The sequence below is a fragment of the Lygodium microphyllum genome, chromosome 29 (assembly GCF_053477565.2).
Source record: "Lygodium microphyllum isolate KBCC chromosome 29, Lygodium_microphyllum_v1.1.10, whole genome shotgun sequence".
Taxonomy (NCBI): Eukaryota; Viridiplantae; Streptophyta; class Polypodiopsida; order Schizaeales; family Lygodiaceae; genus Lygodium; species Lygodium microphyllum.
The window spans coordinates 8,411,966-8,426,939 of NC_141163.1; the positions used below are offsets into that span (position 1 = coordinate 8,411,966).

General features: G+C 38.5%; 1 protein-coding gene across 1 annotated transcript; it reads right to left on the minus strand.

The window, feature by feature from the left end:
• Window positions 1-9,186: 9,186 nt before the first annotated feature.
• On the minus strand, window positions 9,187-13,063 carry LOC148010351 (uncharacterized). Its single transcript, XM_087671401.1, has 3 exons — window positions 12,709-13,063; window positions 12,057-12,340; window positions 9,187-9,500 (listed from the first exon to the last, which is right to left on the minus strand). The coding sequence occupies exons 1-2, from the start codon at window positions 12,801-12,803 to the stop codon at window positions 12,067-12,069; spliced, it is 369 nt and encodes a 122-aa protein (XP_087527527.1). The 5' UTR covers window positions 12,804-13,063; the 3' UTR covers window positions 9,187-9,500; window positions 12,057-12,066.
• Window positions 13,064-14,974: the final 1,911 nt, after the last annotated feature.

The following is a 14,974-nucleotide window of genomic DNA, read 5'->3' on the forward strand; positions in this document are numbered from 1 at the left end:
CCTTGTTACAGCCTTTAGATGTCAACCATGTTTGTGGTACTACCCACACTTAGTCTTTTCTGCACGACAACCTTTGGTGTTTTGTCATGTTTATGGTGTGCCCACACTTTTCAGGTGTTGCTCTCACTAAAGTCTCTACACACTTTGTACTTTCTAGTTGTGATTGAGGAGGGGTGTTGAGATATTTGCAATCACACCTACTGTAGCCTCTTTGTATGAGGCAGTTTAGGCTAAGGATATGCAAGCTACTTTAGGCCATAGGCACAGAGAGGGAGATTGCTACCCATCCAACAACTATAAAGCATTGTACTTGACTACCACTTTTTCATATGATGTTGAATGCAATATCACGATGCTTTCTCTTTTCAGTTAGTGTCTTACTTATTGTTAATTCTAGTGTGAGTCTAGTCTTGGTCATTGTCAATCTTAGTCTTTGTCTCTGTCATCATGAGTTTGGTCTTCATCTTCCATCTTCCATAGCTTCTGCCTTTGCCATGCTCTAGATCCCGTGTTTCTTAACAAAGGGGGTTTGTCCCACTGCTATTTTATAAGCCATGTGGTAGGCCCATAAGTCTGCCATGAGTTTTTTTATCCCAGTCATTGCACGAAGCAGAGACTACCTTGGTTAGGATGTTTACTAGAATTTTATTCGTAGACTTAGCCTGGCCATTAGCATGATGATAGTATGGTGAGGATGTCCGATGGATGATTAGAAAGGTGGATAAAAGATGAGCGATTACTTCGTTCATGAAGTGTGTGCTTTGGTGGCTAACGAGTTCGGTGGGGTAGCTAAATCTTGAGATTACTTGCTCCCAAAGGAACTTGGGAGTGGTCCTAGCGTCATTCTTTCTTGTAGCTCGTGCTTCCACCCACTTCGTGAGATAGTTTGTGGTGGCAACAATTATGTATTTTGCTTGTGAGTGTTGTGGTATGGGACTGATTGGCCTAATGAAATTGATTCTCGATTTCTCGAATGGTTTCCTTGCAATGATTAGACTCAACTCCATTTTGTCCTTGCAAATTGGTACCTTGGTCCTTTGGCACTCATCATAGTGCTTTACGAATCATGATGCATCTCAGAAAAGAGTAGGCCACCATACCTGAGACTGCAACACCTTGTGGGCTATTGTGTCTCTACTGAAATGCTCTCTTACTATTCTGTCGCGTGCCTCTACAAGTACATTATGCATTTCATGCTTACACACACATCTGCAATCCATCTTGCCCTAGTCGATAGAGTTGGCTTGCTATCAATTGATAAAGTTGGATTTTGAGAATGAGTCGTCTAAGTTAGGCTTTTTCTATTGGTCGTTCAAGGAGTCTATGCTCAGGTACTTGGACTATGTCATTTTCCCAATAAGGCATCAAATAAACTCTAAACAAATCTCTTTTACTGGATAGGCTGAATAGATGGGCATCGGGTAGTTCGTCTGCAATGCCTTATCCAATGGCTTTTCTTGTTGTGAGACATACAGTCAGCCATATAATGCTACTTTTCTTTATGTACAACCATGGAGAAGTCGAATTCTAAAAGTAGAAGTAACCATCGAGCTATGCGTCTTGTAGCACACAGTTTATTAACAAAGGTAAAGCAAGGCTTGATGGTCAATAAAGAAGGTAAAGGGCGTAGCCAAAAGATAACGACAAAACTTCTTTACAATAGGCACCATGGCTAAACCCTCTCTCTCCATTTGTCGAGTAATTCATTTCCGTATTTGTAAGTTGTCTGCTAGCAAAGCTCATAGGATAGTCTAAGTTGTGTTCATGTGGCTAGCACGACACATCTCCTACATCGAATTTAGAAGTGTCAATGTGAACATGAAAAGTGATTGTCTAGTCTGGGGCTCGTAGAATTGGTGTAGTGGTTAGAGCCTTTTTCAACTCCTCATATATGCGTTGGCATTCCTCAGCTAAAAAATTGGATGATGACATGTATCATGCATCTTTTGGTGATTTTACATGGAAGATTACATGTGGCAACCTCATTTTCCCTAGATTTGCCAAGGTTGGCAATCTATATCCCTTGCTTGTATTTGGCTATGTTGATCATGTTTTGGCCATGACCAATCTTCCACGTCTATCTCTTTGGCATTGCCATCTTGACATATGTTTCTTAAAGGAATGAAGTAGTCACTCGCTTGTAGCATTTGCCACCTCTTAACTACTCATGTTTTGACTCTTGTGATCATTGTTTATATAGTGGGCATACTTGTAACTTGTATAAAAAGTTTGGCTCTACGTGTCTTATGCATTCAGATGTTTGTGGTCTCATGTATCATTCATTAGATGTTGTTAAGTATTTTGTTATGTTTATTGATGATTATTCACATAAGGTTTGGGCCTATCCTATTGAGTAAAAGTTAGAGGTGTTACCTACTTTCCAACACTTTCTTGCTATGGTTGAGAACTAGTTTGGGCATAGGCTGAAATACTTGTGATTTGACAATGGGGGTGAATACATGTCTAAGTCATTTGAGCCAATTTGTGATGAGAGGGATACTAAGCATCAATTGAGTGCCTTGTTGCTGCCTGTATAGCCCAACCTAGAATGGTATTGTAGAGCACATGAATAGGACTATTCAAGAAAGAGTCCATAGTATGCTTAGTCAGGTAGGCTTACCATAATACTTTTGGGTTAAGGAAATTACTACGACAAGTTATCTAATTAGTAGATCTCCATGTGATCCTCTTGGTGGGTAGAGTTGTAGAGAATGTATGGTGTGGTAAACCTTCCTTGTATTCACACTTGCGAGTCTTGGATGTGAGGCTTTCTACCATATTCCCAAAGACATGTAATAAGTCGGATTTGAAGTCCACCAAATCTATCTTTCTTGGATATGGTGATATAGGTGAGATGGGCTCTTGCCTTTGGGGTTCGTATCTATAGCCATGTTGTTGTGCTCCATGAGGAAAATATGCATATGAGACTAGAGCATGTAGTTTTGAGGTATGCAGTGTGACATGAGTAGCTAATGATGATGATATAATGGCCCAGGATCTACCTTAGGTGTAGGATTATGATGTTAGATAAAGAGGGTGGACCATATAGGCCCCACATCTAGTTTTGAGATGCTTTTCTAGATCCTCATGTCCTCCTAATCGACTTGATCCCTCTATGTGTTATGTCATGGTACATATTTTGGTGAGCCCCTTACTTATGAGGAGGCTATGCTCAGAGGTGATAGTCACTCTTGGGAGAGGACCATACAATTTGAGTTTGATTTACTATTAATATTTTGACTAGGATGGTTGCTACGATACTCGTATATCTACAAGTGGGTTCTACATCATGGTTGGCAGCTCATGCATATCATGGTTGAGTAAGAAGCAACCCATTATGGCCACTTCTAGGTGTAAAGCTAAGTATAGTGCAACTTTCATAGCTAAGGTTGATTGCATTTGGCTTAAATGCCTTTTGGCAAATTTGGATATTGGACAATCATTTGCCAGTATACTATCATTATTGACAATTAGAGCAAACTAGTAATTGTATGAGAATTAGTGTTCCATGCACGTACGTACTAAGAACATTGAGGTGCATTATCATTATGTGAGGGACAAACTCTTTCTTGAAAAGATTATCTTGGCCTATGTGCCGACATAAGGTAACCTTATAGCTCTTTTCATAAAAACTTTGCCTAATGAGAAGTTTGAAGATTTTTGGAAAGCTTTGGGCTTACTCTCCTTTGTGGATTGATCTAGTTTATCGAGCGACTAAGCACTTCCCTATATGTGAGTATGCCAACTCTTGTTCATCACATCACTCTCGGGGTTATTTGTTACCATATTTTGGTAGTGATGTGTGTGAACACACTTAAGACATCTGCGGCATTTTTTTTCTTAGGTTTTCCTTGACCTTGTACATATACTTAGTCTTGTAAGTCTTCTTGATTGATACCTCTCAATACACATTGAGTTGTTCTCTCTCAAGCTTCTTCTTCTCTAAGTTGTGTATGTGCATATCCAATAGAGTTCTTGTGGTGTTCTATGGGCTACTTGAAGACCACCCCAAGATGCACGGGAAGGGTTATGATCTCACATTTCTTGCTAATAGGTTTGATAATGTCAATCATCTATTATGGCTCTCTGGTGCCTCAAACAGAAGCTCTAAGGTGATATGGATGTTTTCTCGGGAGAACCATAAGCTCAATTTTTATTTTCTACAAGCTACTCACTGATTGGTTTCTAAAGAGCTACCCATTAATTAAGCTATTAGGAAGCTTCTAGCCCTTAATAGGCATCATTTCCATGATAATGAAGTGTATACATATGCCTTTGATGATTGATTGGGATTTTGGCCAAGGAAGGTTAGCCCTTTGTCTAATATTGTATAACAAGAGATATCTACTAGTGGGTTTGACCTTGATTCAAGTATATGTACTACATTGAGAGACCCTGAAAGCCTAGATGAGGTCAAGTCTTAAGGAATTCAATATGAAAAGCATGTTTAAGTATGTTGGGGGAACTTTTGAGAGTTTCCTGTGCTCAATTTAGGTTCACAAGGACTATCAATGCCTTTATAATCAAGGAAGGTGCCTACTGAGATTGTGAGAATCTCTTGACCCATAAGAGTGCACTTTAGCAAAGGTTTGGGAAACCCTTGATTGTCTATGGTGTGATCCTCACCTAGAAATCTAAGGAAATTCATATTAAAATCTCCTAAGGGAGATGTAATGTTAGGGCAGATAGGGAAAACTGTTAGGGGCCATTGCTACCCAAGTTCAAGTTATTAGTGTCAATAAGTTTAACATAACAAAATAAACCCATAACCTGAGTTGGTATAGGGGTCAAAGGACAAAGCAAAAGTAGTCTATTTGAACTCTAGTTTCCCAACTCAAATGGACATAAATCTTGAGGTGTCTCTAGGTCATATGGTGATATGACTGATGTGATGTGACTAGACCCATTTTCTCGGATGAGTCATAGATGGATTTTGGTTCTATGCAAGGAACCATGACAAAAACTCTAGATAAAGACCCCTATGTAGAGGAGGATATTTCACATGATCTAGATTGAATACTTGATGAGGGTATGACCCAAAGTGGTGAGGATGAGGAGAGGCTCAAGTATATAAGAGTTCCTATTCTCTCATTTTTAGGATTTTGATCGATGTGTGTAAAATATTGTTATCCTTAGTCTTGAGTCATGTAGTGGTAGACCAAATGATTTGGCCATGGCATACTTGTTGGTTATATCTCACTAATCTAAGAGAGTTGCAATTTTTTGCATCTTTTAATCCACGTGCTACTAAGTGCATTTCTCTGTCAAGGTAATAGGTTTAGAAGACATTTGGATATTAGTAATTTATTTTTTTGTGATGGGAGATGAGGAGAAACTCAATTCCAATCAAGTGTACTCATTTTCTTCTTCATTTTGTTCTGTTTTTATGGTATCATGTTGTTTATAAGAGAACAGACAAGGGGAATTTATTGTGTGAGGTCTATAGTATGGGAGGTGTCTTGCCTATGAGTGATGGGACAAGTACATTCCTCTTATCTAGTGTGTCAAAGTTGTATAATGCTAATCCTACAGTGCCCATGGGTCCCATGGTCTCTAGTTTGAGGGGAAGACTATTGTACCTCTCTAGTTTTCTTTAAAAAATATTATAAAAGGCTAATAAATAATAAATGAAAGAGCTTGTGAGTTGGAAGATAACCACCACCTTACATGATACTTGGTAGGTTCTTGGGTATTGAGTTAGAATCTAGGGTTCATGCCTTGACCTCCTTGGAATGGGACTTGGCCATGGAATAGAGAAGGAAATATTTCACCTTGAGAGATACTTGGTATGTTCCCACATGCTAAATAGAAATTGAGGCCAATGCCTTGCCTACTTGAGGCAAACAATACCAAAGAATCTTGCATAAATAATAATGAAATAAAACCATAATGTTTGAATGTTTAAATATTGGTGCAAATAATTTATACCTAAGTGAGAGGTTTTGCTACAAAACGGTTTGGCCTTCACCTAGGGCACTCTTAGTTATGTCTTCATCCTTAGAAGGACAACACCTAGACATTTGTGGTTAGTATATGAAATTCTTACCTAGATTTGACTTCTAGACTTGTGGGTTGGGTTATATGGCTTCATTCTCTCTTTGGCAATCCTTTGACACTCTAGGATTTTTTCACACTATATTTGTGTGGGCCATCAATGTACTTAGTTAGTGCTTTCATGTCATTCATTTGGTTTAAGATTATGATTATTCTCGGTTCTTTCACTTTTTTTGATGCTAAGATAGGTCTTTAGCATGGATTTGATGGATTGGGTCACCCTATCCTGTGATCACTAATAATGAAGAGTCTATTCTATAGCTATCTTTTGAAGAATTTTCAATACTTTTGGGTGACCTTGAGGCATTTTCAAAGCCAAAGACACTAAAAAAGGCACACATGACATTTTCAAATGCAATAGTAGAGTTTGCTATGCATGCATATTGAGGTCTCCACTAAATGTCACAAAGGCACTCTCTTTTGGAAGCCTATGTAAGGCACTCTCATATGAATCAAATTGTTTTCTTGTGTTCTCTTTTTAACCTGCCTATTGTGAGATTGTATCCACCTTAGAGCCAAGAGCCCTAACTCCAATGTTTTACATAGCACCTTTCAATTTAGGCTTCTATGACAAACAAGTTACTATAGTTTACCATCCCATTAATATGTAAACATTCTACTAATTTGCAAAGAAGACAAAGTGACACAAAGTTGCAACATGGAAGAACCCATGTTGTATCATGCTTAGGGAATGGATACACGATAATGAAACTAGATTGAAACATAAGCAAAAGACTTACTCACTATACACATATTTAAAAACAACAAATACTGTCATATTTGTTACATAAATATATACATACAATTGTGTTGGGTAAAATAGAAGAGAAAAATGAAGCATCGGATGGATGCATATGTTATGGATATCCTAACTTAAGAGCTTTTCTAAAGTAAGATAAATATATCAACCAAAAAGTGCAACTTGATAGACATGTATAGCCTTTCTTTATGTTACTTAAAAGAAAGTAACCATAATAAAAGTAACTAGTACATTTCACTCAATTCCTTCAAAACTATGTATAGAAACCAAGCCTTTAATGATGATTTTTAATGCAAGGTGAAGAAGGCTATTTACTATTAGATACAATAAAAAATTGCCACATAAAGCTAGCCTTAGTTTCATATTGCCGAAAATCCACAAAAAGATAGGCATGCATGTGTGTGGAATATGTAAACTTGACAACTCTTTTGCCCATGAAAAGTGGGGCTAAGACACGAAGCACACTTCATTTTTATAAGTCATAGAAAGTAGGTCTAGGCAAAAGTGCCTAGGACTGGTTGGATCCATTACACAAACCTCTAACGAAAACTAAGATATTTTTAGTTCAAAAGGTGATATTGTCCATAGGCTTAAGGTGGATAGACCTTTCCCAATTTCTTTGTTTAGCCTAAGCACTTCATCCATATTGTCAACTTATTTATATCCATTATGCTAGTAGCTTGCAGGCCAACTTTTCCATTTAACCTAAGCACGTCAACCATCCAATCAACTTCTTGATCTCCAAACCATATTACCTCACAATCTTCTCTAAAGGTTACCAACCATTATTAGCACTATCCAAAACACTTTTCATCTCCACATTCCTTTGAGATTAAAGGCAAATTACTCTCCTACATTTGAAGGTATTTGTAATCTCCTAGAGAAGCTAGTGTAGCATTGGATGAGCTCTTGATTATGGGTCTTAGTCGAGGAATCCTTTAGATGCCTAACAAACTTGTTGTCATTTAAAAGGAACAGTTAAGGCGAAAGGAAGGGGGGTCATTAGAAGACCTTTTTGCCAAAGTGACTTTAAAGGCACAATAAATAGGTGTTCAACATGACCTAATGACATCATAAACAACCTTATTTTGTACCATGAAGCCATCCATCATGCATCGTGATTTGCACATATGCAATCAAGCCTAGCTCGTCTCAATGTCTTCCCATGATGTTTACTCATGCCATGTAAAAACAAAATTCAAATCATCATTAAGGGTTAAAGCAAGATCTCTTAATTGATGATCCATAACAAGTTCATCCTACCTGAATCTTTCTTCCTCAATCTTGCAACCCAATCCTTGTGATCCATGTCCATCTCAAACTATCATGTTTCAATCTCTAGCTCCCAAAGCAAGTTTGCATTCCAAATGTCTTCTCAACCACCTCCACAAGTTTGCATGCTTAGCCAAAGTGTGTTGTGAAGCATAAAGAGAAGCAACAATAACATGTTTCTTCCCTATTTTTAATGGTTATGCAACTTCCCTTTCCACATTAAAGCATTGTTGCAGGATTCTTAATAAAAAAGGATGCCTCATCAACCTCTTTATAATAGGCCAACTAATGGCTTGTATCCATTTAAAGCAACCAACAAATCTTGTCTTTCAATTTAACTTCTTGTAATGCAACAATTGAAGGGTTCATTTTTCAAATGAAGGAAAAGTAGACATCCTTGTGACCATTTGAAAAATGATGTGAAAAATGAAGGGTTCCAAGAGACCATGGTCAATTTGGCCAATATCTTATGCTCCCTGATTTCCCACATCAACATCTTCATGAAACTGTTTATCACTATCCAGAGAGGTACAATAGTTTCTATCAATCAATGGCATGTGTGTGATCTTTTGGACAGAGATCCACTTGGTGGTTAGCTTCAAGTTTAGAAGCCTTTGTTGGTGTGTTCTCCTTTACATTGCATATTGATGGCTTTGCTTTGCATGCATAATTTTTCGGACCTTAATCTCCTATGCAATACCTTTGTTTGTCTAAGAAGGCTATTGCCACACTTGCTTCTCTCTCTAGAGTAATTGTAGGACAACCATCCATTTTCCTTTAAAAGGGGAAAGCAATGTTAGCCACGTTTCATCTACTTAAAGTGACAAGTTGGTGAATGCGAGTTCCTTGTTCTACATATTACCACCATTGTCATTAGATTAGATACATGTAAATAATAACACATTTGGGAAAAGAATTTGATTTACTTGCCCATTAAAACCAAAGGCAAGACATCCACATTAAAAGGGTTAACCACATAAAAACAAAAAAAAGCATAACAAATAATACCTGTTAAAGCCCCTTAGGGAAATAATTTCAACTTTCATGCTATTCAAATGATGAATTGTGTAAACACAAGCAATTAAAAGTTCAACTTTACAACTGCAAGGAATAAGTAGTACACGTAAATTGGAAGAGCAACTCAACGAAAGCTCTAAAATGCTTTCATATGCAACAAAGTTTAATATCCTCCTTTAAGAACATTGACAACATCGTAAGGAATGGGTGTAACAGTCTCCAAAGTTTCACCCTCCACTATATATCTAGGCGTTAAACCTTCATGTTGCCTTTTGGTAGATTGGCTTTCATTAAATCATTTTTCTGAACTCTTATCTAGAAATCCTCCCTACATTGTGAAGGTTGGGACATGTGCAATGAGGACATTGATTCTCTTCCTTACAATCTTATTGTATACCTGTAACATACACGAAAGTAAAAAGATTAATAGAGCTCCAATCTACATAAACAAGAAAAATAGAGGCTTCATTGATCATATACACTTTCACAAAGGCTTCAATAATCATGTGCAAAACAAAAGCTTTAAAATTCACATAGCTATTCACCACAAAGAACTCAAAATTCATCTAAAACAAAATTGACACTCTAGCTTTCACCAAAAAATGCCTCAACAAAGAGAACCACAACTTTCAACATTCATGTAAACATTCGCTACACAACAAATGCTATACCTCATAAGAGAATAGATTATGTAGTGTATAGACGATCCCACAAAGAGCTAAGGCTTAATCCACAAAAAGAAATCAACAAACCCACATAAAGTAGTATCTCTGAACGAAAAGAGAAGCCTTGATGTTAAACTACAATCTTAAAGCGGCTCCAACCATCTCATGCATTTTCAAAGAGACTTTCGCCTACTCATCAATCTAGAATTTGCACACACAAGTCAGTTTAGACACATAAACAAACACCACACAAAGATGAGGCTCTGTGAGTAACAAAATCAAACAAAGCTAGCCAATTGGTAAAGCCATTATCCAAGGCACGGACCACATAGAGCAACAAATGGCAACTCATTTGTAGGACAAAGCGTTTTAGCAAACAAGTGACATATAAAGGAAGGATTAGAAAAGGTGCACATATTTGTTAATCTCCATGCCATTGGCTAGCGTAGTGATGTTCTAAACAATGCCAATGCAACCATGGTAGAACTTGTGTGGCATACCCTTGTGGATGGTACTATGCACCTTGATGTCCACAAAGTCCCCAATCTTGTAGATGTGTAGGTGAAGAGAGAGATGTAGCCCTTGCAATGGAAAGGCCGCAATAACAAACCATAAGTGTGAGATTGAAGATTATGGCCCTATAAGTATGGGGAGTGCAAACACAAACATAGAATAAAAAAGGAAGAGCAGGATACAAAGCCTCAAAGTTTAGGGTTATTCCCACCTTATGTGTGCATATCTTGTTTATTTAAAAAAATAGAGCATTGCCCATTTTTTACTCTATGAGAGAGTGAGAGAGCATTCTTTTTCTTCAATTTTCTAAAATAAACTCTTATTTTTCAAAAAGCAAGATAACCACACATTTCAAGGCTAAGTAGATTACTTAATTGACACTAAGAGTGGGTAATTTTTTTGAGACCTGCACTACCTTGTCACTACACCGTTTTGTAAGCATATGCCCTAAAGGGCAATGCAAACAAAGAACTAAAGGAGTTGCCACAATGTGTGAAGAGAAAAGTGCGAAATTTCACCACCACATCTATTCTCTAATTAGGGACCATAGTTAACAAAGTAATAGAAATCTAAGGCCTATCAAGTTGACTATATGACAAGCAAGTTAGGTTGGCACCAATGATCCCATGCACAAGTATTAACAAGGCAACATTCATGAATTAGCAACATTCGTGAACAAAATGATGATGAGCAGGTATAAATTAATCTCCTTTACTTATGTACAAATTTTACCTCAAGAATGACAATCCAATTACTAGGGGCATTGTGCATTGCATGTGATTAAGGATTGATTGGCAACTCTAAGGGGGATTTCCATATAGATATTAGAGTTACCTTTCAAGGTGTTGTCCTTCAAGCCTTTCAGCTAATCCAATAAAAAAGCCAAAACACTTCACATTAAAGAACATGCAAATGCTTGTAGAAGCATTAAGGTCACAACATGCAAAGTGAGTTGCTTACAAGTCAACTAAGTGGCCCCTCCACATTAATCCATGCCACACACAAGGTGTGGTCTCACATGATTGAATTACTTGGCCCATTGTCCTCTCTCTCCTCTCCAACCCCTATGTGTGTTTGTCTCTCTCCCCCCTTGCGACATATCTACCTTTTAGCCGAAACATTTTTGAGTAGTCATAAGGGTAGTGCAACACTCAAGTATAACAAGACTATTGTCATGTTAGAAAGCATAACAAGTTTGTGTGGCATGGTCCTAACTCCTCCCTTGGAACGGTTTTGGAAAAGTACGAGTCAAAACTAGCTAGCAAGAGGTCCATGTGGCAAGAGCAAATGCATCTCCAAGTGCCTAGTAGTTGGACCCTAGGCACAATGTGACCCTTAGAAAAGGAGAATATCATGGTTAAGTTGGCCAAATAGTTAAAGAATATTCATTTCAAAGGGACTGAAAGGACAGGAGGAGTGAGGGAAGATGGGCCAATGAGAACACACCACTTTTTTTTTTTTCAAAATTTAAGATGTCCAGCTAGGGCTGAGAACTTGAGGCTGCACGTGGAAAATGCAATGGAACGCTACAATTGTACTTTGTTAGTCTTTATGGCACATATAATCCGCTTTAGAAAAACGACTGCAAAAAGACGTATGCACAAGATTCTATTGTTCCAACTTCCATGGTCCCGACCATGGCCGAGAGAGAGAGAGAGCGCACTAGCACTGCTTAAGCACAAAACTTTGGCTCAGAACGAGCACGTAACTAGATCTTATCGACTGTTGTGTCCCTGCGCTTGTTCAACTTCATCAAAGAAAAAAGAATGACATGCCTTCTTCCTTTCAAGGGTAAAGATCTGTCAGATATCTGAATCGCGGCTTGCTGCGTTCCTCTTCTGCGTTAGCGATCTCCTCCGAGCTCGGGATGTTCTCCTTGCTAGCCATGTCTGCCATGTCCATCTTTGCCGCAAGCGCAGGCGCCTCTTCTCTCTTGTTCTTGATCACCTGCGTCGCTGCTGTTGAAGGCATGTTATGGATGTCCAGCAGAAGAGAACAATCTGATCGAGCACGCCTCTTGATCGAACGGAAATCACCTCTCTCGCTCTTCACCAGCACTCTGCAATGTATTCAGAAGAAGCCATCAGGAAAATCAATCTCTCTCTCTCTCTCTCTCTCGATCAACACGGCGTCTCGCAAATCCGTCACGTTCTTTCTGCAGGAGCACAGAACCGACATCAAATCACAACTATATGGCTGAATGTACATCCTAGCAAGGTAGCCGTTCCTTCTTTGACCTCCAAGGATCGGAAGCTCCTTCTTTGCTCCTCCCCTTAACTCTTTGAAGCCGTTCCTTCTTTCACCTCAAAGCATCAGAAGCTCCTGCGTCGTTCCTTCTTTGACCTCAAAGAATAAGCAACCACATGCGCAGAAAATAAGCGCCACAGACGCCTACCTGCAGACCTTAGTGAGAGAAGCGAAATGCACCTGAATAAAGGATCTGAGGAATCGACGGGAAGGGAAACGAAGAGTTGGATGCCGGCGTTATCGTCATCATCTCCATTAACCGGTCGGATAGTCATGAGGCGAGAAAGAGTGCAACGCTGCGAGCGGCAGGAGAGTTTATGGAGGACCTGGGGACAGATGGATTTGGCGATGGAGCCGCAGAAGAACGAGAATACAACGGAAGGAGGAGGAGGAGGAGGAGGAGGCAGGCCGCAGGACTCAGGAGTGCTTCTTTACTTTGGGTATGAAATAAATAGAGTTTTTGAATGGCATAGAAAAATGGGAAGCAGGCCCTGTGCATTGTGAGCAGGGATTGATCGGCTTAATCCAGGACCGCCCGGCTGTAGATTCTAGAAGTAATACAAAGTTACGAACGTACAAGTAAACCAGCCATTATTAAGATTAGTCCAATTTGTCATACCCGACTGACCTTGTGTTGTGCGGTCAGCATTCACAGAAAACGTTTTCCGGAGTCGATACAAAAAACCTTCACACACTCACATTCTTGAACCACATGCACCCTGTTGGTTACACATTTGAGGCATCTTTCAAATTTTAAAGCCTTCCTTGCCCCCCCCCCCCTAAAAAACAAACCTCAATCCTGATCCTTTGTAAAATTTTCTTAGACTTTTACAAGTTTTTAAATCATCCTGTAACAAAAAATGACCCTAGCTTTTTACAATTGAATGTATACTTTCCAAAACTTTTTTCACACTTATTTTTACTTATAATGTTTCACACTTTATGTAGCCTTTCCATTAAACAAAGGTTTCTTTTTTCAAATTGAACAACTCACTCCACATTAAATCTCAATCTTTCATAAACACTAGTCTCGGGGCGTTAGAACACCTTTGCAAGAGGTCAATTTTCATTTACAATAGATAATTTTTTGAAGAAAATGAAAAGAATACTTGGGCCCAACAAATGTATACTTTCTTCATGTGAAAATAATCCAAATAAAATTTTTAAAGGAATGAATAAATCTTTTATTATCTAGAACCGAAGATTTGGCCATCTAAGACTGTTTGCACACCTAGTGACAGATACCTACTTTGCAAGTTACAAGGCAATCAAAGTGTGTGTTTTTTCTTTTTTGGGTGTCCTCCTCCATTACATACTAGAGAAGACATGAAGTGCTGTATACCTACTAAATTGGTAAATGCCTCGTCTGATTTTGGATAGTGAATCTCTCTCGCCCACTTTAACATGCAATGGACAAGGGTATACTTTTTACATGTTTATCTAATTTAAAGTTTATATATTTTTAATTCTTCACTTTTTTGCAAAATGTATCATTTTAGTGTGTAAAGTTATGATGTCCATGTCCATACCCACTTTCAAAAAGTGCATGTCCACATGGAGTGTGTGAGGTGCCTCCTCTAAAACCTAAAGGAGTCGTCTAGTAGTCAGCTGAAACTTGGGTTCATGCACAACACCATCCATTCTCCCCTTGAAAAATGATGCACTTAGTTGGACAACATGGGAATTTTGGTTTTCCTTCATAGGGGGAGCATGGGGTGGTTAGTCCCATATCCACCTAAAAAGAGTAATTTTGCAACCAATTAAAGGTGAGAGTGGGTTAATACTACACTTAGTTCAAAGAGAGTAAATATGTCTTTTAAACTTCCATGGCTACTAGACCTAGTACTCAACTACAATCTAGTCCCCTAAAATGATGTTAAGTTGATTCTATCCTACAGAATTAGAGGGTAATGTTTTAATACCTTTATTTAGAAAAGCTACCCCACTTATCAAATCTATCCAATTGTGGGCATTTGATTGTTAGGATCGATATCTCCTACATTCCTCGATGGGTTTGTTTTAGTTATCTAGCTAAGCAAGGTATGCTACCACATAGTTTGAACATATAAAAACAGTTTTCTTTTGCTAATCTATTACATAAAGTTCATTAACATAGCCTTTAAGCACATAACAAGCACTTCGAAAAATAGTAACTCATATTAATTAAAAAATCTTATACAAAACTATCGCTCTTGCAAGAGTGGTAAAAAATCATCCTGTGCCAAGGATGGGACCTTCTAACCCCACAATGTCTAGCCATATGTGATTGCACCTTTAATTGGTCCTACGATACAAGTGCACTTACCACTCGGTCCTTCGCCTACCAAGTACTTGAGTGATCACAAAACAAAACACCTAGCTCACACAACAATGCAAGACCCTCACCTTACAAGGTGAGTTTTTCGGACATCCTACAAGATGTTAAGGCACATTGGTGTGGGGATCC

Bases quoted from the DNA above. Each gene is read 5' to 3' on its own strand.
- LOC148010351 (XM_087671401.1), bottom strand. From the start codon at position 12,803: ATGACTATCCGACCGGTTAATGGAGATGATGACGATAACGCCGGCATC. The intron at 12,341-12,708 runs GTGCATTTCGCT...AATACATTGCAG, and splicing joins TCCTCAGATCCTTTATTCAG to AGTGCTGGTGAAGAGCGAGA.